This window comes from Rhamphochromis longiceps, linkage group LG11, assembly GCF_057381845.1.
Source record: "Rhamphochromis longiceps isolate RC_006_pf linkage group LG11, R_longiceps_female_GT1.1, whole genome shotgun sequence".
Taxonomy (NCBI): domain Eukaryota; kingdom Metazoa; phylum Chordata; class Actinopteri; order Cichliformes; family Cichlidae; genus Rhamphochromis; species Rhamphochromis longiceps.
In genome coordinates, this window is record NC_140567.1 from 34,332,642 (window position 1) to 34,360,376 (window position 27,735).

The 27,735-nt window shown below is 38.5% G+C and overlaps 2 protein-coding genes across 2 annotated transcripts in view; both read left to right on the top strand.

Moving 5' to 3' along the window:
* Window positions 1-4,747, top strand: part of thsd7ab (thrombospondin, type I, domain containing 7Ab) — a 209,440-nt gene extending 204,693 nt beyond the window's left edge. Inside the window, exon 29 of the mRNA XM_085423772.1 lies at window positions 2,766-4,747. Coding sequence (XP_085279898.1) covers window positions 2,766-2,856 — 91 coding nt within the window. The 3' untranslated portion in view covers window positions 2,857-4,747. The remainder of the gene's footprint in view (window positions 1-2,765) is intronic.
* A 5,399-nt stretch (window positions 4,748-10,146) lies between these two features.
* LOC146659654 (neurexophilin-1) lies at window positions 10,147-26,196 on the top strand. Its single transcript, XM_085421915.1, has 2 exons — window positions 10,147-10,453; window positions 24,599-26,196. The coding sequence occupies exons 1-2, from the start codon at window positions 10,373-10,375 to the stop codon at window positions 25,385-25,387; spliced, it is 870 nt and encodes a 289-aa protein (XP_085278041.1). The 5' UTR covers window positions 10,147-10,372; the 3' UTR covers window positions 25,388-26,196.
* Window positions 26,197-27,735: the final 1,539 nt, after the last annotated feature.

A 27,735-nucleotide genomic window follows, 5' to 3' on the forward strand; every position in this document is an offset into this window, starting at 1 on the left:
GTAAAAAGAAAAAAGTTACACTTCAAATGTTTAAAAAATGACATTAAAAATAACATTGCTACAGTGGACATGTTCTTCACCATCATATCTTTCATCATACTTCTCAGAGCTCGTGTAAAATTATTTTTCTCTCATTTAATTTTTTTTAAACGAGGGTTAATACTAATGTGTGGGAATAATCGTCTTGTTTAAACTCCAAGCAGAATATGAGCAGACTGAGATGACATTAAAGAGACATTTAAGTATTAACTCCAGGCAAGGTTTAAATCAGGTTTAGATCTCCACGAGGCTGAAGTGCTTTAATAAAACGATGTCACGCTGCCCTCTTGTGGACAAAGATGGAACCATAGCAACACATGCCCTTTATTTCCTTCCCAATCAATATTGTTACAAGATAAACACTCTTTGTTCCTCTGTGTTCCTTTACTTTAAAAGACCATAATCTATAAAGTAGGATAAGAAGATAAGAAGTTCAAATAGCAATCAGTATTTTGTTAAATAAATTTAATATCAACCTTTGGTGCTTTTCTTTGGCTTATATACTCTGCTTCGATTTGGCCTAAAACACGCTCTGTGTCACTTTTAACATCAGGAAATTTTAATGACCATTTTTTTAACCTTATTTAATTTCTTCTTTTATTTTAAATAATCGTTTAACTGAAAAAGATTCTTTGTTATTAAGAACAAACACAGCTACAGCTGTAGTGTGATCACGCATCACTACAGATGAGGTGTTTGATGAACACGTTTTTGCTGCTTGCTTGAACGTTTGCTGTCGTTTACTCTGCAGCGATTTTATCAGCTCTTCATCAGAAAAACTATTCACAGGAAATTCCCTAGAGTGTTCCTCTGATTGTGCTCACCAAATCCAGTGCTTCAAAAAGCATTTCGGTACATTTCTCGTACTCTGGCTGTGGGAGGAAATATTAATTAGACTTTTTTTTTCTAGTTAAAACTAGATAAAAAAAAAATCTTAACAATAGAAGTTAAATGATAGAATACACAGCAGAACTAAATATTGGCTTTAATGATTTCAAAAGCCGTTCTCTATGGGATATCAGATGCTTCTGAAAATGTCTAATATTACACACCTCATTACTTTGACACACCCTGATGTTTAAGCAGCACTGAGAGCTCAGAGAAAAGCTTTGTGTCTTTGCTTCATCTAGAAGATTTTTTCCTCTCTGGTAGAAGAGGTCGGGCATGTGATCGTCTCTCTGCATATTAACTCACTAATAGCTCTTCATCCTTTTAAACTGAGATGTATGAGTCTCATTTCTCACAAAAACAAACAAACAAAAAAAACTGTTTGTTTAAAACCTGTTAACCAGTACAGTGACTGTAGTCTGGGCTCTACAGCTTTTTAGTTTTTAAGGTAACCTGATTTGTAGTTTTTTTATTTTGTTAGGAGGTTTTTTGTAGCTGTCAGATTTTGAATCCCATGAAATTTCAGAACCAATGATGACATGGTTGAAATACAGAAGCCTAAAATAAGGTGCAATCAAATACTGAGTGAGTAGAACCATATTATATAAATAAAACCATACCTGATTTAAACTCTGGACCATTTTTAAATCATCATCGGCCAGTCCTGTTTTGACAACTTAAATTGCTCTTCTGCGATTTTTCACTAGCTTTTTTCAAACTGACCTAAATTTCATTTCAAGGATCATCAGTAGTAATCTGATCCTGGTATCCAGACATGACCCAGAGTGTCACATTATTACCCCCCCCCCCCCCCCCCCCCCCCCCAAAAAAAAAAAAGCATGAAAGCATTCAAGCAAACCACCTGAGCCGTGATACATGCTATCCTGGGCCAGCATACTGAGTATTTTAGCCACAAACATTCACCAACTGCTTTAATCTTATGATTTGGCTCCCGGCCACTCAGTGCTCTTTCTCCAAAAATTAAGGAAATCACAACACTAGCAGAGGTAGCTCAGCAGGTTGAACGGCTCATCTGCCAGATGAGCTGTTCTACCAAAAAGATCAGGCTACTCCATTGGGTGAATGAGGCTTGTAGTAAAATGTGATTTGAGTGCCCAGTTTAATGGTCAGAGTGGGACATCCAGGGAGTCATCAAAACAAGGCATGGCCGTTCCCAAGGAAATTGTCTATATGGGTAAATTAGCCACATTTAATCAGGTATGGGTCTTTTTTTCTTTATTGATTGTGTTGCAGAACTTTTGTCATTACTTATGCCAGATGTCACCATGATTGTCTAAAAAAAAAAAAAAAAAAGCACACACACAGTTTATGATGTGATGTAATATCTGCATCCTTTTTTAAGGTCAAAAACAGAAGTGAAGAACTACTTTTGAACAATTGCTAATGTTTTTATTAAGACTTAAATAATAATTTAATGGTTTTTAGGAAGTCTCGTTGGTTTTGTCATTTTCATGGGATTCAGAACAAAAGAGATCAAGGCTATCGTTACATTAAGTATTGATAATTTATTTGTGGACTAGAGATACTTGAGAAGGTTCACTATCAGCTTAAAACTGGGAACAGGTATTTTTTAGATTATCAAAAAAACCCTGAAACTACAAATCAAAATTAGGAAGCAAAACACAATTCATATGGACATCTTTTGCATTTTTCAAAACACTTTCCCTCCCCTGTTTGTGACATCGCCTCACCTGCATTGTGTCTCTCATAACTGCCATCGCATTTACCCAAACACTTCATGATTAGAGTGAAAGCAGAGTTGTGTTTGGAGAATCTTTCAAGTGCCACTCTGACCCCGTTTTCATCTTTCCATACAGCAAAAAGCCAAAGAGACCTCAGAGACAGAGACAGCAGAATAACCGACTAAAACCTCTGACTCTCGCCTACGACGGGGACACGGACATGTAGTCCTCCACGAGCTGCTTCACCCAGCACTTCACCTGTCACAGAGACCCACTTCATCACGCCATTACAGTGAGCGACATGGATGTTTGCAGCGTGAATGGACACGTCACGGAGCGCAGAAATGACGGGAAATCCTCTTAGCAGAGACACTGGTGGGGTTTAACCATTTCAAGTAGAGCTTCATTCACTCCTCTTTTGTTTTCTCGACTATTTTCTTTTTGCAGAGCTTTTATGACCTCCAGCGTGTTCAAGGAAATGCCTTTTTTTTTGCCCCCTACACACCAGTATTTCTATATTGAAAGACTTGTTTGAGACACTGGAAATGCTGGGCGCAGAAGACAGAACCAGCCCTCCTGCTGTCTTTGAACATGGTAGCGCAGGCTCCAGCTCTTCCCCCGCGCTTTTTCTGCTTGTCCCTAAAAATGCTGAGTAGCTGGGGGCTTAGGATGCTCTGACGCTTCGCACGTTGCCAAAAGTCACCGCAGGGAAGAGGAGGAGGGAGAGGAAAATCTCCATAAAAAGGTTTGTATTCCTTTTTCTCAATCCTCAACTGGGTTTTGACTCAAATCTCTTTTACGGTCTTGAACAAAAGGGAGGCATTACTTCTCCCTCTCTTTTTTTTCGGCTTGATTCAGAGGCACACAGGCCTGTGTTTGTGGGATAAACCGATCTGTATGATGCTGATGGAGGAGTAGCCTGCAATCAGTTGTTCATGGAAACTACTGCCTGCCTGCCTGCTTGCCTCCACCCTTGCTTTGTTTCAGGCACTACATTGCACTATATTAGTGCAGCATGATATGCACATGTGACTTCTACTTTCTATTGCCATAAAACACTGCCTCTTCCACAGACAAAAAAACAAAAACATAAAGCAGAGGAACAGCTTCAGTCAACACGAGAACATTACAAGGGAAGCAACAGCGACAGGAAGGGACGTTTAGACGTGTCACGTTCGATAAAACAGGTGTGAATCTCAAGTAAATATATGTATAGATTTTATTTCTCACAAACATCGGACCTTTTGGTTGTAGTAAAGTCGCTTTTGTGGTTTGTAGATTTCGTCTGGTGTCATCACTTTATTTCTGCCCAGATGCAACTACGATATCAGCAGGTATTAACTGATCGCCTGCTTTACAAGTTCTTTTTTAAATACTTTTTTTTTAACTCTTTACATACAACAGATCATGTGCAAACACTCAAATTTTGCAGTAAGTAATAAAAAAATGGACACTGCAAAATTTTAATCATTCATGTCATGCAAATGTCGTTTCTGCCTTACTGACGATAACTGAATACTAACAGTCCTCTAATACAGTTTAATACTTGAATGGGGCAAACGTCGACACTACAGTATGTTTAGACAAAAAAAAACAAAAAAAAAACAACGAAATTTTCTTTCGAGGTTAGGTAGATGGATCGAACCAGTTTTTAAACTTTTTCATGTAGTAAGTATTTTAGGTGCTCTATTGTTTTCAGTCACACGAAACGAAGATGAAATATTAAAAAGAAAACAATCTGTACAAACAAGTATACAATATGTTAATAATAAGAGAACACGCTTCTGAGTTCAACGTAAAAGCAAAACTGGTGTGGAGAATGTTTACTTCTTTTTGTTGGATTTGTAAATAACAGCAATTTTTTTATTTTTTGGAGAAAAAAACATCAAAGTATGTGTACATTTATTTTGTATTGCACAGAAAATGTTTAGTTTGAATATTACAAAGTGGGTGTATGATATTGCTGATTGTTGTTACCATGATGCAAGTTGTATGTTGTGACAAACAAAAAAGGAAAGCAAAAAGAAGCGGAAAAAGATGAAGAGTCGGCCATTTTGTACAGGTTGTTTATATGTATGGGAAGAAATACTAAAAATAAATGCGGACACGGTTGTAAACACACAAAGAGAAAAGTTATGGAGTCTTTTTTTTATTACTTTCTTTATATGTTCATTAAGGAAGAAAACCTTCAAATAAAAATACTTAAAACTGGCGTTAAAGGAGTTGGAGGCTGGATTTTGTATTAGAGAGCCATCATCATAGCCATCCCCTGTTTGCTAGCACTCTAATGGCAATAACACACTTCAGTGCATAAACTGTACAAAAGAGATGGATGTAGCCACCTTAAACTTACTCACTGGTTTCAACAGCTGTTATAGACTCTAGTTTCAGTCGGGCATAGCTTCTAGATCTGAAAACTCCACAAGTACCTCAAACCAGCATTCTTTTTAATGGCCACTGGGGGGCGATACCTGTTTTGCAAAATGCCTTCAGGTCCAATAGAAATCTATAGGAAAACACTCAGATTTGATCTCTGTCGCTGTGTTAGGGCTCACCACAGTGGGTCATCTCACCCTATCCCCTTTCCTCTGCTCCTCTTTGTGTGCGTAAAAGATGAATGTATGTTTATGTTTATACTTATTTAAGAGGGATAATGCATATTAATTAACAAAACTTCTTAAATTCATGTGTCAGATTTAGCCATACAGGCTAATTTCCCTACAGTCCCTGGATGTTTCAGAGTCTGGAAGGTGAAGCCTACGCATTAGGGCCTTAAACACAGATATCTGTAGTCATACTGACCAAAACATGACGCCCGTATAAATCTTATCCAGGGACTTCACAAACCTTCATGGCAGAGACTTCATGGCAACTACATTGACCTTTTAGATTACCTGTGGTTTTATTGAACATGACCTCAAATGAGTGACTGAGACAATAAACCCATCAGGGAATTGTTAACTGGGGTCTGAGCCATTTTCCTATAGGACCAATGTCTTTATTCCGCCCCCTGGTGGCTAGAATGTAGGTTGCAGGAACATAAATGTAACAAAACAGAGAACAGAGGAGAGCAGAGAGACCACAACAGACCTTTACACTGAGCTGAAAGGCAACGGGGGCACATAAAGTAGGTAAATATTTTACCCTCTCAAGACATTAAAACACTCAGTAATCTGTTTTTGACAGTCGGATTACAATACACTTAGAGGAGGTATGACTCTCTGTACTCCATCAGATCTTATATAACAAATAGTTGTGTATATGCAGAGCGGCCGAACTACACATAACTAGCTCACTGGGATTGTGTCCATTAAAAGCAATAAGTATTTTGTATTATTTGACAAATAGCTACATTTTACTGTTTTTCTTGACAATTTCATGATCAAAAGTGATGCTTGAGTAAACCAAGATAATAGATAGATAATAACAATGGTATATAGTGCATTGTGTTCAGACTGTAAAAACTGTAGAAAAAAAGGACGAAACTGAGGCTTGAACAAGAAACAAAATATGTTTGTGCGTTTTAGTTAAATTCTTAGCAGTCAGTCTAATTAGTTTGTAATTTTTGGATTCTGACAAGATTAATATTAAACTGAGCATTTTTTTGATAGAAGTGCACACTTTCTAAATTACAGTGTTTTTCTGCAGCATGAACACTTACAGAAATTTCTCAAACACAAGCTTAGGTCTGTCAGAACCCAGAAATAAAAAAAGTAAATAAAGAGTTTTACAATTTCAAATCTATTACTTTGTTCCTAAGACTTTTATTTAAATTAAAATGTGCATTCAGTGTGTTATGTTTTCATGGAGATAAGTAATTATGGAAATTACGCTTGTAAATTTAATAGCCGTCCTCTTTCATTTCCCATGGTTCTCTGAGAAACTACATTATATTAGTTACGAAGCATTAAATGGAGAAAATGTGCAATCAGGCAGAAAACTGGTCCAAATCAACAACTGCAGAGACGGGTTAAATCAAGTTTCCTGTTTCTCCGCTGCAGTCAGATGAGACTGAGCCCTGTTCATACTCAGTGACGACATAAATCTGAAATAACAGGTGACACATAAATGATTTGTTAGTGTAAAACTCTCAGTAACTCTCTTTAACAGCTGGATGTTAAGCTAATTGCAAACATTAATCAAGTGGGAGTAAATTGGGCTTTTCTTTGCGTATTAATACATTTTTGGTGCAATACAGAGTGTCCTGCATTTGCTCAAAATATTAAAGGAAAACGTTACCCATCATTTTAACAGTTTTGAATAACAACAGTGCTGTATTTGCTGTTTTCTTTACACGTATTAATTCCAACAAATGACACCATCACAAGCCACAAGTGCAGTCTTTATAAAAGTAGCTTAAATTATTGAAACAGCTGTTTTTTTATTTTGTTTTTTTATAATTGCTAAATTAACTGAAAGATTTTGACCACGAGATGGCAGATTTTTCCTCCTATTTACATCTGAATTATTTCTTTATTTAACTTAGTTACGAATTACTTCCAACTATTCTAGTATTTCGATGTGTATTTGCTCATTTTATTTTTAACTTACCAGTTTCTGATCATCTTCTAGGTATAATAGTGACGGGAATTCTGTACAAATGTTGAGCTAATGCAGTGTATGTCTCAGACTGGGAGCTACCCTGACTAGTTATGCTTTAGTCTCTGACTCACTGCACCATCTTGAGGTCAAACGTGGTATTACTCAAAAGTACAGCCAAGCCTCAAACTTCAGCTGATACCTCTTTGACACAATACAGACAGCTTGGCCATCATGTAAATTCAAATATAGCTCTGTGTGCTCTTACAGTAAGTTTTCAGGTGCCCATGTGAACAGAGGGAAAGGTTTCACTTCATCTTAATGTAAGTAACAGGGGACAGAATTTGATTAGGTTTAACAAGAAGCTAAGAAGCTTTTAATTAAATAAAGTTTTAGCATTATTGTATGAAATTCCCTTTGTATTCCTATCTGCCCTCTGCAGCACTCTGTAAATATCTGCATGATTTTGGTTTAAGTCTGCCGACTGAAGCCTCTTACCAACTTCAGAATGAGCACTGTGGGTTTGTTTCACTCCACTTCCAGTGGAAACATTTCCAATCCAAGCATGTTAATGTTTAAACGTAACTTGTGTAGTAGGAATAACTATAAGGTTTCAGTGTGGGTCCAAACAGATGTCATCTGTGGCTGCAAGAAAGACTTTTTGACCGATAGCCTGTCCTACAAACTGGGGGGGTGGAGTTTAAAAGATATTGGCATTTCCCGGACAGAGAGCGTCTGCTGTAGATTGTATCAAGCTGCTTTACTGGATCTAATTATTTTAGAGTCTGACCCATCCTGCTGATTAAAACTTAGGATATCTCAGCCTCTCCAGCTTCAATCTCAACTGCTTTTGTCTTTTTTTTTTAATCTGAAGTCCAAAACTTTCTCCAAGTTCAGACTAAATGATTAATATTATTAGTTTTATTCTCAGCACATTTACAATGACTGTGTGTGGAAACCATTATTTAGTACCTAGGCGTAATTTAACAAAACAATTTCTTCATGATCATAGGGATGCCTGGTTCATAAAGGTGGCTGGTATTTTGACCATTATGGAGCGCCAACAGTGTTAACCCTTTAAAACCCGAATCATGAAATAACTGCCAGAAATCTTTAATTTTTTGATAATGGAGTATTTGTTGAACCTTACAGTTTTTTCTGAATGCTTAAACCCTAACTGTGATTCCTGTAGCACAATCTCTAAAACTATTCAGACTTATAGCAAAACCACTCACTGAGTTTGCAAAACTAAAAGCACAAAAACTGCTTTGCACTCAGTTTGCAATTTTGTAACACACACTTTGCAAAACTGTAGGCACAATTCACTGCACAACACTCAATTACCAAATTTCCAACACACTCCTAGCAAAAGTATACACATGTATGGCTATCATTAACACTAATTTGCCAACTGTCTGGCACACTTTCACATGTCAAAACTTTCTTAGATAATTAGTTCACTTTGCAATCAGCCTAAGCACTATAATACAGGTAAGCTGTGTGTGCGGAGTACAATGGAGGGAGCAGAAAGAGTGAGAAGTAGAGGAGGCCGAGGAAGAGGACGTGGAGGTGAAGAAGTAGGATGAAGAGGACGACAAGGACAAGGAGGAGCAAGAGGAAGACGAGGAGGGGGGAGAGGAAGATGAGGAGGGGGGAGAGGAAGGGTAGGAAGAGTAAGAAATAGAATTGCTGATGACATCAGAGCTACAATAGTGGACCATGTAATCAACCGTGGAATGACCCTGAGGGTAGCTGGCCAACGGGTCCAGCCTAACTCGAGCCGCTACACTGTAGCAAGTACCATAAGGACATCTTGAAATGAGAATCGGTTAGTACAGTCACTTCGCACAAAGATTTGTAGCACTGCCATATGCCAATGAGAAACACACCAACACCATTGATGTAAAAATACTGAAATTGTTACTTTACAGAATTGCTAGATGACCAGATGCTGGGGGCAGAGGAAGCATGTTCACTGCAGACCAAGTAACCCATATAGTCATTATGGCGATTGCAAATAATCCTATACTTGGAAATGAACACTTGTGTTTGTTTTGATGTGTTTGAATAAACACCAGTACTTGAAGTTTGGATCCCTCTATGCTTATGGATCTATGACAGAAGTATGAGCTCAAACTGACATAGCCTACCTTGTGCGCAGAGAAAGCAAAAGCCAGATGTGTTTTGTATTCATACCATCAGTGTGCAGTTGGCGCATTGTGTGCTTAGTAGATGATGGCTTGTGTGTACTGTTTGATACGGAAACACCATTTTTACGAAGGTGTGAAGGGTTAATCTAGCTGTGTTTGCTTTTGCAAGAGAACTACAATGTTTTGATTATTGGGTGACAGGTTTTCTTATTTGTGTGAAGAGTTTTGCAAAATTAGCCAATAGTTACAAAAAATGTGCTTAAGCAATCAGAAAAAACTGTAAGAGAAAATATATAAAAATATATCAAATTTTAATCTGCAGTTTAGTCATTAAAAATGTGTCATGATTTTACGAGGGTAAAAAAAATAATGTCACACTGATGATGTAGAAGTCTCAAAAACTCACAAAAACACTTGTATCAAATACAATACGCTGGGCGTCAAAGGGTTAAAATGCAGTTTTTCATGCTTGATTCCAGGTCAGAGTAGAGGATGCACAACATTAACACATCAAGAGGAGGGATTATGTTCTTGAATCTCACTGGGCTTGCTGCTCACAGTGAAAGGAAGAAAAATCCAGTGCAGCTGACTGCCACTAGATGTCAGCCCTTGATGATGTTAAAAGTTGTTTCTCAGAAGTGTGAACCTCCTTCTCTTCTCCCCCAGTCTCCTCTCTCCCTCCCCCTTCTTCATTCCATCTTTTTTCTCTCTGTCCCTTCCCATCCACTCCCCCCACTCTCTCTCTCTCTCTGAACCTCAGAGCGCGCTATATAAAACATTCCTCCACACTCAGATATACAAACACCTCCGTTCCCACCACAGCGCCTCCGAACCCTGCGTCAGAAAAAACCCCAGTACTCACTTGAAGCGTTTGAACAGCAGACACCTGACCCTTCCTGAATGAGCTGGAGAAGACTCCTTTCTTCTCCCGCATCTCTGGACCGTCTTCTTCGCTCTTTATTTCTCCTCAAGTTTGGCAGCTGATAACGGCTCAATCAGAAGGAGATTTGTTTGTTTGTTTGCAGCAGCTGAGAAAATCAAGGACTGTTTGACATGAGGAGAGACGTTCCACAAAGAGTCATGAAGACCACATGTCTGTGGACTGCCACCGTGCTGCTGTCAGTCATCTCTCTGGTGAGTTAAATATTATTTTGATTTGACCTTTTTTAAAATTCTCACATTGTGTAATATCTCTGTAATTAATGTTTGCAGTTTTCATAAAAAGACAGTTCTACAAGTGAGTTTCAATTAAATCATCAAACAAGCTGGAATTGATCATTTTGAGGTCACGTTGCTGTCTCATAGTGTGGCCAATCTAATAATATAGTCATTTCAGACACATGTGATCTGCCTTATAGTACAGTTTTTAAGTCCCAGGATGATCAGTTTTCTAACATATCTATGCATTAACTCATTAACATCAAGATGAATTAACCGATCTCAGCATAAACACAAACTATGCAAATCCAAATCTGCATCTTGACAAATCCACCCGCACACAGTCCCGCTGGATATTTCTCCCTCAGCACTATTCATTCAATCCTTGCTTTGCATTTCCCCCCCTTTTCTTTTTTCCTCCCATTTACAGATGTGGTCCAATAAGAATATATTTGGCAGTACGGCGGGGAACAGCCTGAGCCCATTATGGCAAACATACCAGAATGCTCCCAACTCAATGCCTTGACAGTTTGTGACAACCCAATTCCTTTAATCCTTGAAGAGACAGTAACCCCTCACCCGCTGATAAATCTGTCAACAAAGCAATCAAAGCAGAACAGGAGCCACTCCTCTCTCTAACAAAAATTCCATAAACTTAATCCCCACAAACTTGACTGGCCTTAAAAAGCTCCCGTGGTGTTATCTGTGTTTAATTTGCATAGTGATGGAAAGAAGTCAATTACTATTAATTATTCTCTACAACTTAATACCCATTATCGAATTGAATTCACCGTCTTGAAAACCATAAACTCAATTTCACAGCTGACTAAGCGCACTAATCATTTCACCCCTCCCACTTTTTTTGGCTTTATGGAGCCCTTCCTGCTTTAAAGGAAAACAATTCATCGATTTCAGAAGCAACAACATTAACAAACACGGATTCCCACCACCCTGTCATGATGTAAAGACAAACAATCATTAACTATGCGAGATATATGTACAACAGCATCATGGTAGTGCAAGTTGATCTCATAGCATCACTTGACAGGAGTGTGTTTTTTTCCAGACTGAGCTGCCAAATTGCTTCGCTATGCTTTAATGGGATGATCATAATTGTTTCGTACTTGGTGCATCCTAAGCTTTTGCCTGCAGCTCCTTCAACAGATTGACAGACCCATGGGAACCTCACAAACTTATTTTGGCCGCCTTTGAACCAAGTCGTGTGTGAAATAATATGATTATGCATTTTTCCTCTGGGTAAGTTGGAAAACTGGTGGCTAGATCCCCCCCTCCTTCTTCTTCAAACTGCCCCCCACCCCACCCCATCCCCCCCTTCCCACAAAATCCCGCAGTCTGTCCGCGTACAGTATTTATCCTCCTCAGAAGTCATGGTAATAATTGTGCCCTGGCCTCTCAAAGCGGTGCTGCAGTGATAGGACTCAGCTCCATCCACAGCTGCCTGTGATGTCTTGACACACTTTGTGATTTGTCATCATCTCTGACCCCCCTCAGGTAACACTTTGATATCACTGAGAGAAAACAGATCTAAACTCTTAGTGGGCGTCAAATGCCCTCAGCTGGTCCATCAGCTCAACTGCGCGGGGACCTCACAAGACGAGACAAGTTAAATTCACTGTAAATGACTATGACGACAAGCGCCCAGTTGGAAAATAATCCAAAGACAGCATCAGCACTCTAAGGACTCTTAAAGTACTCTCCCGTCTACTGTCAAACACAGAGAAGTGGTTCTAAATGGAAGATGATATTTCATAAACCAACTGGTGGGAGTCTTATGTTAGAATTGTCTGTGATTCATGGCGTCTAAAAGTTGTAAATTAGATTAAAAATAAGCTTTTATAGAGACTAGTCTCACACCTGAAAAGTCACAGGTCTGATCCTACAACATCCACATGTCCTTCAGCCAAACCCTAACCCTTTAATAGCTGCTCATATTTTAAGCTTCTCTCCATAAGAGCATCACTTTAATACCTTAAATTTAAAAAAATAAAAATAAAGCTGCAGGGCTCCCTTTTCCAAACTTTTTTAAAAAGGACGTTCTCTAATACAACTTTATATAAAACACTCATGATCATCTTGTAATTTTCTGCTGGACTTTAACATTATTACATCACAGTCCTGATCTTCTTTTTTCCAATCTTGGGTTGGTGACCCGGCCAACAGGTCTTTGCTTTTCTTTTCTCTGATGCTCAATACTTTTACCTTTTATCACAGAAAATATTTAAATCTGAGATGACTTGAACTGCTCACAATTCAAATATGCATCACAAGTAGGGACCGGTTCGTTTTAAGGTTAGGAACTAGTCTTTTAAGGCAGGGTGAACCACAACAACCACACCTTTGATAAAAAAGGCAAATGAGTGCAAAATAAATTCCATCTTTTTGTTGTTTATTAAAATAGAATAATGATAAATCGCTATCTGTTAAGCAGCAGCTCTAATGTTGCGGCTGAACTCACAGCACCTAAGCAAGATTTAAAAGTGGAAACCCACATCTGCCATCAGGCCGGCCGCTCTCCATTCTCCCTCTGTTAAACCAGAACTGTCGTACCCACAAATCCTCCCCGCACAGCAGTCGCAGCAGCAGCCGCAGCATTCAGGTAAATGAAAACTGACACACACTTTCATTCTTCCTCACAAGGTTTTGTGTACAGCCCACCGCAGAGTCATCTGGCTCCTCCGGTAGTTCTATTAAAGGTGGAATTTGTTGGCTGTTCGGGGTCCAGTCCCATAGAATATCCTCCGAGCTCCCGAGGGAACGGGGGGGTTGTTTATCTTCCTGTTTCAAAGAGCGGACGCCTGCGCCTTATCACAGCCTCGCCAAGAGTAGATAGCATTTAAGTTGTCCAACAGCCTGCCTATATGCTGCATCTGGCAATCAGAGTCATTTCCTAAAGGACTTGTGCATAGCGATGCTGTTAGTGTTATCTTGTTGAGGGATTCTGCCTCATATGCCGAATCTGGGAATTATATTAACAGACAGTTAAATGGGGTTTGGGGGGGAGGGGGTGGGAGGCTCCTGCATGACAAACTGTAAAACGAAAAGTTGGGCTATGAAATAAAAGCATCTGAACGTGACTGAAAGATACAGTATCTCTGAATGGAAACACTGCATTTATTATATATTTCACAAAGATTTTTTTTTTTACTGCAGATTTTCCTCAAGGCTTTGACTGACTTCCCTTTATATATTTAAAATATTTTTTTAGCCTCCATCAAGGGGGTTTGGAAGAAAAGCAAGGGGGGTTTAACTGGTTTAAATTATGGGAAACACAGACGCTACACAGATATTGCAGACAAAGCTTCACTCTCCTGAGTCCTCAGACTTTATGAAATTGTAGTACACAGTTAAATCTGCTGATAGGCAATATCTCTTATTTTTAGTTTTAGCTATTTTTAGATTTGACTAAAATATTTTAATAACTTTTTCAAAATTATCAACATCTTTTCCAACCATTTTCAGCTACAGTTTTAGATTTTTAGCCATCGACTTCCCTTATTTGTGTGCTGCTGGAAAATGTATCAGCAAAACCTTAAAACCTAATTTATTCAATTGTTCATCATAGTCCATTACTAATTATTATTATATAACTAACTAACACTGAGCTTTAAACGATTACGTCTGATATCCTGAATTATTTTTATCATTAAGAAATCCCACGCAAAGAATCACTCAAAAAACTGAAAGTTGACACATTTGGTGATGTAGTGTTTGTTTCCAGCAGCGGGATGGTGTATGTGGGGTTTGCCCAAAATAAACCTGTAGTAAGGAAGAGAGAAATGAGCCAGTGAGGCAGGATGGATTTTAATAGTTTGTGGACAGAGGACTTGTCAGTGGGATCGGTTCATTGTTGGCTTTGGTGTTTTTGCAGGATGTTGACGAGGAGGACAATGTAAAATATGGGACCCACTCTATACAAGTGTTTGCTAACAGATAGTATTATAATATATGTCATATAACAGACAGTCAATAGTCACATATTAAAATATCTAAAATAAATAAATGCTAAATTATGTGAACATATTTTTTTTTTTTACATACTTTACAGTTATGTAATATTTCTGTCTCAGTTGTTTTTATTTTTCATTATGAAAACTTGTTTTTAAAGGCAGAATAATTTATTGTATATATTCTGGTGATATTTGTAAATTATAGATTGTCTAAGATTTGTTTTTAGTAAATTTAACATACTTTTATCCAAAATGTTCCAATATTATTATTATTTAATTTGAAATAATACTGCTCTTTGTCTTCTTGAGGAGTAGTAGATGGTGTTACTCAGCACTACTGGGAGCAATGGTCTCATAGATTGTAAACATTAGTTATGGGTATCTTTATGATAACTACCCAGTATTGTCATTCACATATATTTTCTTGGTTTTTTGGCATTTTAAAAAGGCATTTCACAAAATTGATGTGAGATTTTCAAATTACTTTTCTTAAAAATGTTGTATTTACAAATTGATTTTAAATAGCTGAACTAATTTTATGTTCAACTATTTTATTATTCAACTAATCTTTAATATAATTTCTCTATAAAAGCTTATTTTGGTTGCAAGTCAGTCTAATGAACGTCTTTAACTTTATGTCAGACTTTAAGATTTGCAAAACCTTTGGCACAGTCCTTTGCAGCAGTCGTTTCCACATTGGGGGTGATGACCTTCTAAATGGGTGACAGCATACATCTGAAATTAAACAAAGGAAGACAAATGTGTTGATTTTTTTCAGATTTGGATTTAATTTTGTTTTTCATTCACGTAATATCTGATAGTCCTGCATTTAAATGATAATCAGTTCCTTCTGTTGATTGAAGCCACACTTGGAAACAAGCGTCTCAAGTGGCTGCCTCTTCGTTTTAGGGTTGTGAGCCACTGCTTTGCTAATAATAAACACAAGTTAAGTGCAAAATAAACTCCATCTTTAGTCATGAGCAATGTTATTTGTCATTTTGATATTTCACAGTACACAGTAGTGACAAACCAATATCTGGTAAAGCCAAAGCCATCAAAGTGTGACTGTTGACCTTTACGCTGCCATGTTTGTTTGTCTCTTTCTTCTAGTTTCGCGCTTTATTCTCTGTACTATCTCTTTCAGGCACATTCATGCATCTAGCACACACTCCCTTTGTGCCTCACTTGCATGTTTTTAAAGCCAAGGAGAGGTAAATCTTGGCCCTCCGAGTGTTGGTGCAGTCAGTCGGGGGGTTCTGGATATAAACGTTGCTTTAGTCAGGACTGCCTCTGATCTGCCTAATCTCCCCAGGCTGGATTACAGGTTGGGTTCTAATCCGTGAAGTGGGGTCTCTGTGAATGTGCCTCCGAGTGCTCTAATCCAGAGACTGTCAGGTGCTTTAGATGAAAGCTAATTGCATGTCACAGTTTGGGGACCAGACATAACGCTGGTGACAACAGAGCAGAGTTTCCACAACAAGGAATTAGGTCTGACGATGACTGGGCACGCACTTCAGATGCGCTGTGTAATTTTGATAATCTTGGAAGAAAATAGTAAAGAAATCCCTCAAAAAAAAATCTGATTCCAGTGACACATCCTCTTAGAAAATTATTCATAACACGAAGTTGCAGGAAATCATGAAGCTTTTCAAAACTCACTGAGTGCAATTTAATTTCCTGGTTGAAGAAACGATAAAGATCCTAAACCCGCTTGGATTTTCATTGTTTGGAAAATATTCTTTACATTTACTCCTCAAAATTCTGCAGCAGCAGCTGCACAAGCGCACGCACACACACACGCGCACACACACACACGCACACACACGCGCACACACACGCGCACACGCCCGCGCGCGCACACACACACACACACACTCACTTTGAGTTATTAGCTAGACAGGCATTTAACCAAGCAGTTTGCTAATATCCCTTGATCTGGTTTTGGGATTCCACTGAGACTGAAACTGAGTAACTGAGAAGCACCAGTAATTACTGCACTCTGAAAATGATATTTCATTTGATCATTAGAGACTACAGTCTTTTAACAACTCAGAATAGAAAAATTAATGGGCTTTACAGTTTGGATTACTGGCCAAAGGTCATTTAGACTCAATTAATTCTTTTTCTTTACTACTGGAAGCATCTTCAAATAAATGTATGTTTAAACTGGCCTTGGTTCAAGTCTAACCAAGTCACTGGTTTTCCTTAGAGGGGAAAGCTCCAATGATTTTAGTCTTGCACTAACGTAATCCTTATTTACTTCCTGTTTATTTTTGCTCATTTATGGAGCAGCCCCTCATTTAATTCACTGTCTGAAACAAGCTACTGGCTAAATAAGGGGAACAAAACATGTGATGACAATCATACACGACTCTCTAAACATCTCAGCCTTGATATCAGAGTATCTGCAAATAAGGTGTTGATTTCTCATGTAGCTCAGTGGTGTTTTTCCACAGTTGGACCAGCTAAAAGACTTTGAAATGGTTTAAAATTGTATATACAGTATATATTTTATGTTTCTAAAGGGAGATAAATATAACATCAAAACATACTGAGCCAATCGGCCAATGATTACTGGCCACTTAACAATCAGTGTTCCCCTAATTGTTATGGCTGAGGCTGCATATCCACATAGAACTGGTAAAAATTTACACACTGCTTGCATAGCTTGAAGCAGACCTACTATGCTCATTTCTGATACACGCTACTATTCTTGGACTCTGCTAAAGTATCTTTGCGTGCTTCTCAGCTGAAAATAATAATTTACTCCCAGTTCATTCATAGTCGAAAACAAGCTGATTTAGCACCTTTCCCTTACAGGCAGTTTTATTTTGATTGGTTTTCTCTGCTGAACATTAGATGTGAACGGCAGCACCTCTGTGCACATAGAATGACCAAATAGAGCTCAACACTGAGGTTCCAGGGAAAAAAACAAAAGACATTCTCCATAGGGAGTTTGATTATGAGCCATAAGGTTATAACCATCCAAAGCAGACCTGTTACGAGGTGCAACATTGTGAAATAATAATATGTGCTTCTGTAGAAATCACAAGTCTATATGATAAGAACCTTGTTTTAATAAAAATGTATTTTATTATTTTATGGAAAAAGAACTACCCTACCTGCAATCTTAAATTCAGACAGTGATGTCTCAGATTGGTGGAGGTCGCTGTTACCATGGAAATGTTCAACCCATGAAAGTCGGGTTGCTAAGTGAGCGCAAAACTTCTGAAACTGCAAGAGCAGTGGTTGCAGTGAGGAACAAAGCACTGTAACCCCCCACACATGCACCGCAAACTGTAGATATATATTCAAACTTACACTGTTATTAACCATACCGACGCTATAGTAAAGGATTAAACTTAAAAAGGCTGACAGTCATTCACTGTGGAATCTGGGATTTGCAGTGGGCATTGGGATGAGTAGTTCCTAAATCGTTAGAAGTAATCATGTATCTTTGTAATTATGTAATTATATCGTGCACTTTTGACTTTTGCTAAAATCAGAATTATGTTTTTATGGTCATGATTTACCTCATAACATAAAAGTCTCCTGACAGTGGAGAAAAAGTGGACAGTCACTGTTGCGCTGTATAAGAAATCCACTCTCAATGACATCATGCAGAGGTTTAAGTAGAAAAACTGCCTTTAACTGAGTGTTTTGCAGTGCTCATTTTGACAGCAAATTTTGATCTAGTTTTAATAATTCTTTTGACTAACATCTCATTAAGTTTTATTCATAATTTAGGCATCTGAATTCATTTAGTTTTAGTCGACCAACTATCAGACGATTACTTCCAAAGTTGATTCAGTTGACAGTTTGTCATATTTTTACCCGTGAGAGCTTCTCCACACGGCTTACAAAGAGTCTTATTTTCTAAATGGGAAATGTGTCATATGTCTACTGTTCGCTTCTTCCCAAGCGTTGACATTTTGTCCCATTTTCATGAAAAACAGGAAGAATGAGAGCTACCTGTACGATTACAAAGACAGAAAAAAGAAGAGGCTGTACCGTTTCCCTGGGGCAGATCAAATGTGCGGATCAACCTCACTGCACAAGCAGATCACTTCCAAACTGGTCCCGCCTTTCTATCCGGCTTAATTTTAGTTCAGATTGGATCCCGTCTCTCCAGAATATTTTCATCTTATTTGCATTTGTCGGCAAAAGTGCCAATATAGTTCAGTTTTTATTTAATTTATGTTTTTGTCAGAAAAAAAAAAACAACTTGTTGCTGAAAACTATGATGACAAGTTTTTGGTTAACAAATGTAACACTGGTGTTCAGAGCAGTGTGAAGACTGAGGTTTTGGCTCACTAGGGTTAGCTGGACATATTCTGACCTCATCAACTGAAACTTTGGTCATGCTTAATATGAAAACCCACCTTTGTAACAATAAGTATGAAAGTCTTGAATAAAAAACATTAGTGCTTTTAAACTTAACAACTGAAACAAGAGCAAACCTAGAATATTCTTAAACCAAAGAAAAAGGACTGAACTATAATGGCATAATAGACTTTACAGCTCCCTGGCTGACAGTCTGTAAGATACTATTTCACTGAACTTTTACATCCTAAGGAGCTTTATGTTTGACTATAATGGTGCCAATAAATCCTGGAAAGGAAGTCTCCCTCATCCTCACACTCACTTTATCTTTTCACAATGCATCACCACTGACAGACTTTTGTTTCCAGCAATGAAAGACAAAAAGGGCTGTTCATTAATGTGGTTTAACTGCCCCACTGCGCAGGGAAACTGCTGAAATTCAAATTTTTCTCTTCACCTTGTCACGCTAAACATCTTGCTGCGAGGTTCTTGCATTTTTCCCTTTATACTTATTAAAACTAACAAGAAGCAAAGGTCTAGCTACCTTTGAACCTCTGCTCAATATAAAGGTATTGATTTGACTCTGGAGTATCATGTTGCTTTTAAAAAATTCTCTGGCTACATTCCTTTATTCAGAGAGGCAGAAAGATCACAATGCCAGTAACGCTTCGTTCACATCAGGTCATTCATCAACAAGGCCTCTTCAAAACAACTGGAGGCCATCCTTCCAAACTCCTCCATTCTCAATCCAAGTGCATAAAATGAGCAGGAGCTTCAGAGAAAGATCTCAGCACTTGCAGTTTACTCAGAGAGTGCCGTACAAACTCCAGCTTACACTACAACAATGTCATTCAGTGAACTTTCTGAATGAGAGAAGACCTTATTTTCAGCATATTGATCGTGGGTGAAGGTACAAAATGTAAACGCTTCGACCAGATAGATCTGCTGTCACGTTCCTCGGACGGGGCTTGGACATCACTGTCACAAGCCTCTGTGGGGTGCGCGGGAAATCTTTGCTCTCTCATCTGTGTGATTGTTAGAGGAGAGAGACAGAATGAATCATCAATCATCCATTCAGGGTACATTCAGCAGGTAATAGTCTGCTGTTGCATCACGTCTGCTCCTGAGAAGCGCTTCATTCGTCTCGATGATGACAGGAATAGCCTTAATCTTGATAAGGACATTTCACACACTGTAAGACTTTCTCACAGCGTTAAAACCGTTTTTGACAGACGTATTTGTACATGGATAATGTGCATAGATTTGTTGATGTTTTCCTGCATTTGCAAAGGATATTCATTTTGATCTTGTTAGCAAGCACTCAGCACGAACACGTCTACTCGAAGCTGTTGCTAGGCAGACTGCTGATATTGGACGACTCTACGAGAACCTGGATTATACTTAATAAAAACATTTTAATATATTCCTTTAATAAAATATTTTCATAATAGCTACAGTAAGGATACTTGATTAAGGATGAAATCATAATTGTTCATTTTTCATGAACCTACCATTTATCAGACTTTTTTTTAAAGCATATTTTTAAAGCTAAATATGGGCCAACTAACACAGAACATAAGTCACATGAACTAAGTGGATAAAGAGCTCAAAAATTACGAGTTAGAGAAAGTTTATGCAGTATTGGTTTTGCAAATATTATAGAAAAGAAACTAATCAAAACAAATGGCCTAAATGTGGCCATTTGTCTTTTATTTAGGAATAATTGTACATAATATTTGCAGTTTATACGCTAAAAGATAGATACGTCAGCTGTTTATTTGTTTTTTACAATACTGTGGCCCGTACACTGCACAGTTACAGGAGCACATTTGAATAACTGCTCTGAATGTGAACACTGAATGGGATTCATTAATCACTGCAGAAGTTTTAGCCATGGTGGCCTTTTGCCAGTTACACCTCAACACTTCTCTATGCCGCACTTAGGCTACGTTCACACTGCAGGTCTTAATGCTCAATTCCGATTTTTTGATCAAATCCGATTTTTTTGACTGCTTGTTCACACTACAAATAAAATGCGACAGCAAACGTGATCTAGTGTGAACCCTCAAAGCGGCCCGCATGCGCAAAAGAAGACGTCACACACAACGCGCTCTGTTTAGACCCAGACCAAACAATATTGTTTGACTGATGGCCCTTAATATAAAGACTTCGGACTTTACGTTTCCTAATTTTTGCTTTAAGTTATTTTGTTATTTACATAATAATGTAGATAACCTAATAATTATCCTTATTGCTGTTTTAGAGGAGCGGTGCTTCAAAGGATAGTTACAGATTTCTGTCAGAATCTGCAGATTATACAGTACAAATAAAATGTTCACGTTTCTCCAACGTTGTCTTCCCAACAGTTTCACTAACATCTACACTGGATGGCCAGGAAGCGTTCGCGATTCTTTCTCCGGCGCTGATAATTGGCGTCTGTCTTGTGTCAGTGATGTAAAAGACTGATTTAATGCGACATGACCATTCAAACAGCAGCAGTCGCTTTCTAAAACATTGGATATGTATCGGATTCAGTACCACATACGAAAGTGACCCAGATCAGATTTGAAAATATCGGATTTGTGCCGTTCACACTGTCATAGCATGATCGGATATGGGACGCATAGGGTCAAAAAAACAAACAAAAAAAAAAAAAACTGATTTGATGCGCTTTTGCCTGCAGTGTGAACGCAGCCTTAGACACTGTGTACATCACACATCCACGACGAACAAAGTCTAAACACCACATAAACAAAATAATCGCAGCCGTATTGAAGTAATGAGCTGAAGTTAAACGTTAACAGTCAGTAATCAGTGGTGAGTCCAGACTAGCAGGTGTTTTTGGCAGAGGTGTACAAGCCCAACAAAGGCAGCTGGAGGAAACCATTAATGATCCTTCCACAGGTTCATCTACAGAAACCTGGATATGGTGCGATCATCTGAACCAAAGACTCTTTTTGCCATCTTGGCTGAGGTTGAAGTTAACTAAGAGCGAGTTTTGGCTTTTAGAGAGAGGTGAAAGCATTGTGCTTGATTTATAACACAAGACAAAACAAAGACTCGAAAACAAGTGAAAAAAAAAGAAGTAGTAATCACTGTGTTGTGATTATCTCCAGAAGTGTTGAAAGACAAGTTAGGGACTGAAATTAAAATCCAATTAATCCCAGCATCTGTGATTTCTACCATAAAAATCTAACTCCACCACCACCGAATGTCCACTTACTTCATATAATAGAAGCACAGAGGCTATTCTCTAATATTCAAATAATAAATTAGAAACAGTCAAAGCAGAATAAAAACTCTCCAAATAAACATCTCAAAGTGAAGAAGCACAAAGTGATCAGAAGACTCTGCTTCCAGGCTGATTCGGAGCGTTTGTTTTCAATACAAACTGTTAAAGAATTTAGAGCAACACAATAACAACTGCTGTGCTGAACAAACAGTAGATATCAATCTTCCAGGAGCTGATCAAACATGAGCCCAAAGCAGGTGAAAGCAGGATATATTTAACGCTGTACAATGCAACACAAGCGTACTGCGTCATTTTCTTTTCTTTTAGTGAGATATTTTATTTGATAGAGCCAATTTCTTATATTATAGTTAGCTTTTTATTTCATATGTTTTTTAAGTGCATTTTATTTCATTTTAGAGGTTTATTTTATCTCGTTAAATTAATTTCTTTGCTACTGCACAGTTTTCTGTTTATATTATTTTTTTCCTACTCTACCTTTATTATTTTTATTTTCTTAGTAATTGTGTTTGTCCTTTTGGCTGCAGTAACATAGAAATGCAGTCAATTCAGTGATAAATAATTACAATAATCAATTCCACACCACTGCAATTAACTGCATCACTGCTTGTGCAAATACCAGACCATATTAAATAGCAGCCTATATAAACAGCTGACCACAAATCTTCAATCATAATTAAAAGAAATGTGCATATGCAGCAGCGACTGATTGCTGTATTCCAACTGAACACTGGCAATGAATGTAATATGTAGAGGGATGTTGGTCTGGTCCACCATAACTGCAGATGTCTCCCTCAGAGTATCAATTCAGGTTATAGAGAGACATAATTACAAAAAAAATCTTTTTATCTACATCCTGACCAAGTTTTTTCATCATTTCTCCACCGGTTTCTCCAACTTCTGAATATAAAAATGTCAGATAACCTCCCCCAAAATATCCCACCTATTAACAAATTCCATTCCTGATATTTACACGATTTACTAACACATGCACATTTCAACAGCAGTTCTGTAAAATTAGATGGCATTTTACCTTCAGCTGGTGCTATACCTACATGACAGTTGTAATTAAACAAGCCCTCGAACCTGACATTTGTTCATGCCCTCCAACAAGATGCATAAATGCTTTTTGTGGTGCCTTTCAAAACTCTTTGACAAGTCACTGCAGAAAATAAATCTTTCAAGGTTTAGGGACAGAGTCAGCTTTGGAAAGATTAGGAAAACATTCTAATTTGTATTAAAATTGCAATTTCGATTGGGTTTGTTTAAAGTGGGGACTGTCTCAGACTTTTGCCGTCATGGTTAAAATAGCAACAAACTATTTTCCCTCTTGCTCCTCACAGACGAAATTCATAACTCCAACCACCACTGGAGGGATTTGTCTCTAGAATGTAAAATATGTTGTTTTGGGGGATTTGCAGAAAATGACTGGTGCCTTTTTGGGAGGAAAGTCTAATTTAAATGGACATATCTCTATGGGCTGAGTCTGACTCGCTTGAAATTTTGCACATTTCCTTTCATTCACAGGAAAATGCATGCTCAGAAAAATTAAGATGGGCCAGTCTCCACTCATCACATTCCCACTGATATATAGATTCAGATGTTTTCTGTCATTTTCTGTTGTTTAAAAGACAAACACATGTAGAGAACTGTGCAGTTTCAGAGCATGTATACACAATCATACAAATACAAGTTTATCAGACCACCATCCAGTGTAAGGTTTATGCCACATCTGCCTTAAATTACCAGTTTTGGTAATTATCAAGATCATTTTTTGGTTAATCCACCTGCATGTGCAATATTGAGAGGGATACAAACTGGTGTATTCCTAGAGCAGAATTCCAGTCCCGAATAAATGGGAGGGGTGGTCAGGAAGAGCTAAAATCTGTGTCAAATCAAATATGCAGATCCATCCACTGAAGCAACCCCTTGGGAAATAAGAGCAGCCGAAAGTACCTTTTATTATATTATCCATACAAAGGGGGAAACTATCCATAGAAAACAACTTTCTTTTAGACCAGACTGTAAACCTGCTTTAAATTTTTTAATGTTGGGTTTACAGTCTATGGCAAATAAGTTGCTTTTGGAGCCAGCCTCAAGGGCCCATTACAAGAACTTAATATGCATCCATGCAAGTTATACATACTTTAACTTCAGCAAAAAAAATTGCTTAATGCTGTGTCGCAAAAGCCTATCAGGTGGGAGTTTTCTCAGGCTGTAGATTCACCTGATGCCACTGAAAATCTGATATGGAGAACAAATCTATTGTTGGCATTTGCAGGCAGAGCTACATGATTCATCAAAAGTCATTCATCAAAAAGCGATGAATGACATCCATCCATCCAACTTCTTTTGCTTATCCAACACTTTGTGTTAAATCCCAACTGATTATAGGTATGGAATGTGCTTTGGAAGGAAATAATTGTCCAATTGACGATGTCGATTTAATACGTGTGACCCCAAAACACATCAACTGCTGTATTCATATAAGTATTATGAGGCAAAACTTCACATACTTTAGAGTATGTTTGTAACATTGAGTAAAATTTTAACTAATACTCATTTTATTTAATCTTCCAGGTTGCGAGTGCTGACTCTCCAAGTTCCGACTTGAGATATAACTCAAAATCCAAAGTGAAGACCTACTGGGATGAAAGCAGCAAGGACGTGTCCATTAGCCGTCTGCTGTCTCAAAGCCTCTACGGCAAAGAGAACTTCACCTCTATGGATCTGAACTACGACGAAGGAGAGTCTTACTCTAAGCAAGAGCATTGGAAATGGCTTTACAACACCTCAGCCTCCCGTGACCCTCGATCAAGGACGAAAAGACGCCCCATCGTCAAGACTGGAAAGTTTAAGAAGATGTTCGGCTGGGGTGATTTCCATTCTAACATCAAGACGGTGAAGCTGAACCTCCTCATCACCGGCAAAATTGTGGATCACGGTAACGGCACCTTCAGCGTCTACTTTCGACACAATTCAACCGGTCAGGGCAACGTTTCCGTGGGACTTGTTCCTCCCACCAAGGCTGTGGAGTTCCAGGTCCACCAGCCGCACCAGCAGTACCACCACCATCACCAGCAGCAGCAGCAGCAGACGGCCCTGGAGACCAAAGAAACCAAGCTGTTCAACTGTAGGGTGGAGTACGAAAAGGTGGAGAAAGGCACCAGGAACTCACTGTGTGCCCACGACCCCTCGCAGAGCTGCCCTCAGGAGCAGACCCAGAGCCACGTGTCCTGGCTGTGCTCCAAACCCTTCAAAGTGATCTGCATCTTCATCACCTTCTACAGCACTGACTACAAGCTGGTGCAGAAGGTGTGCCCAGACTACAACTACCACAGTGACACCCCCTACCTCCCTACGGGTTGATCACAAGACCAGACGAAGGGGGGGAAAGAAAAAAAAAAGACAGAGATAGGCTACAGGGTCCTGAGCAATTTCAGATTATATGAAAGAAAATGGAGTCAAGACATTTCCAACTTGAGATGTTGACAGGCATTATTACAAATAACCTATCCTTGTCACAAGACTGATCTTGCTCCAATGAACAAGCCTAGCCTGAGGTCATTAAGAGAGCATTTAGGGAAGCATTTATAGGCTTGCAATACTCATCTTATATGCATAGCTGCTTACATCGAAAGGAAATTCTCAAGCCAACCATAAAAATATGCTGATTGTATTTATGTAAATATCGTGGATTCCACACAAAGACCAGAGAACAATTTTATCAGTGTTTTCTCCTGCTAATTTAGTTGTTTATGTTGATGGTGTATTTCCGTCTCAATCATGCTTTCTGTCTCCTCCAATCAGTCTCTGGTAATCACTGCGAACACGTAAATGTCAATGCAAATAAGAAGAATCTGTCAGTATGCATTAGAGGGCATAATGGAAAAATCAAACATATTTTGAGTGGTGTTGTTTTCTGCAGTGTGATTGTTAGAGTGAATGTACCTCTCTGATATTGTTGTTGGAATCTCATCCATGTCCCATGCATGAACCCGAATGTGGTAAACAACTTAATAACGTCCATCTATATTTTCCTGTTATTGCAGCTGTCAAAAATAATCTTCACCAAGTCACGACACAAAGAGGGAAAAAAAAAGTATGTTCTATTTTAATTCTGTGTTGTGTGTTTAGCAGTTTTAAGGCCATGGACGGCGCTCGGTAAATGACACCAAATTGAGGGCTCTCATCAGATCAAACATAAGCAAGTAAATGTCACAATGAATAAATAAAAGTTGCACAAGATGACAGAGAAACAGAAGATCATTTTTTGTGCTTTTCTTTAAAAATAATCAAACATTACTCTGCTCTTTTTTCTCAGAACTGCATATCCATTTTAGACATTTAAGCATTGCTTTTATTTCTGGTGACTCTTTGCATCACTGACATGACAAGCAGCCAGTAGTGAGCCACAGAATTAGAGCCATAGTGCCCCTGCAGAAACCAAAAATAACCATTTGTAAACACTGGAATAATCATTTGTATCGAAAAGTGATTGATAATCGGAAAAAAGGTAGGTCAAAAGTTTGTTTAAAAATAGATCATAGAACAAGAATGCAAGAGAACATGGAAATTGTTGAGAGGAAGATTTCCTGAAGTGCATTTGAGGCTTAAGCAGAACAAAAACGCTATTAAAATGCGAGAACTGGTAAAAAGAGCTTTCCAGCTCCAGAAGAGGCAGGACATACATTAAACAGCAGGTGCTAATCACACATCCTGCGTGTCAAACGCTCGTACTTCTGGTTATCAAAAAAAAAAAAAAAGAAAAAAATTTCAGATGAGCCTAACGCTGGCTGCTAATGATATTGGATGTTCCAATTGGCTATTAAACCTTCATTACAAAGATTGGAAGCCAGTGGCTCCACGTGAAGCATTTAGAGAAAATGAACACAGTATAAGTGGGAGCTCTGCAGAGTCAACACCACAGAAAGAATGAATTAAAGAGCCGATAGAAAACCTGTAAAAAAGTATGAATGTGCACCTAGGGGCACAATCACTGCTGTCTATTTAAATTCAGTGCTCTTTCACAGTGTATGCCATGGTATACGCAACGCAGTAACTGCTAATGGCAGCCTGGATGACATCCAATATGCCAACATGGGGCGAATTTTCTGACAAGGCAGGTCGAAGAATAGGGGTCTGCCTGTGGGATGAGTGAGCATAAAGAGGAATTTATGATGCGGAGGAACAAGGCTGGCAGAAATCACTGGAAGCACCTGACTCGTAAATTGAGAGCATGTTTCTGTCACTAAGAAGAAGGAATGACTAATGTGTCAGATTGCTGTTTGGGCCAGTTCTTTCATCTCAATAAAGTGACTTTGATATCTCTCCACCCCTACCCAAATGTGCCAGGGACAGTTTGTTCAGCTTCAGAGAATTAAAGCAGCACTTTCCCGAGACAATGCAGCCTCATTATGCATATAATCTTACAAGTGTAAACAGTCTGGCACAAAAGTGTTCGGTGTGAGAGCTGCTGAGAGATGGATCTGTTCCCTGACTAATGTCATCTGAGGCTAAATGCAACGTATTGTGATGCTGACTGTTTTGAAGAAATTACCGTTTCAGCCTCAATTACACGTGTATTATAATTTATCCTCCGTTTAGTATTTATCAGTAACTAAACTTGACATCGGTCAAGTGCCCGATGTGAAAGGGGTCAAACACTACTGGAGACATACTGGGTAGGTACTTGGTTTTTTGGGTTTAGGATTCAG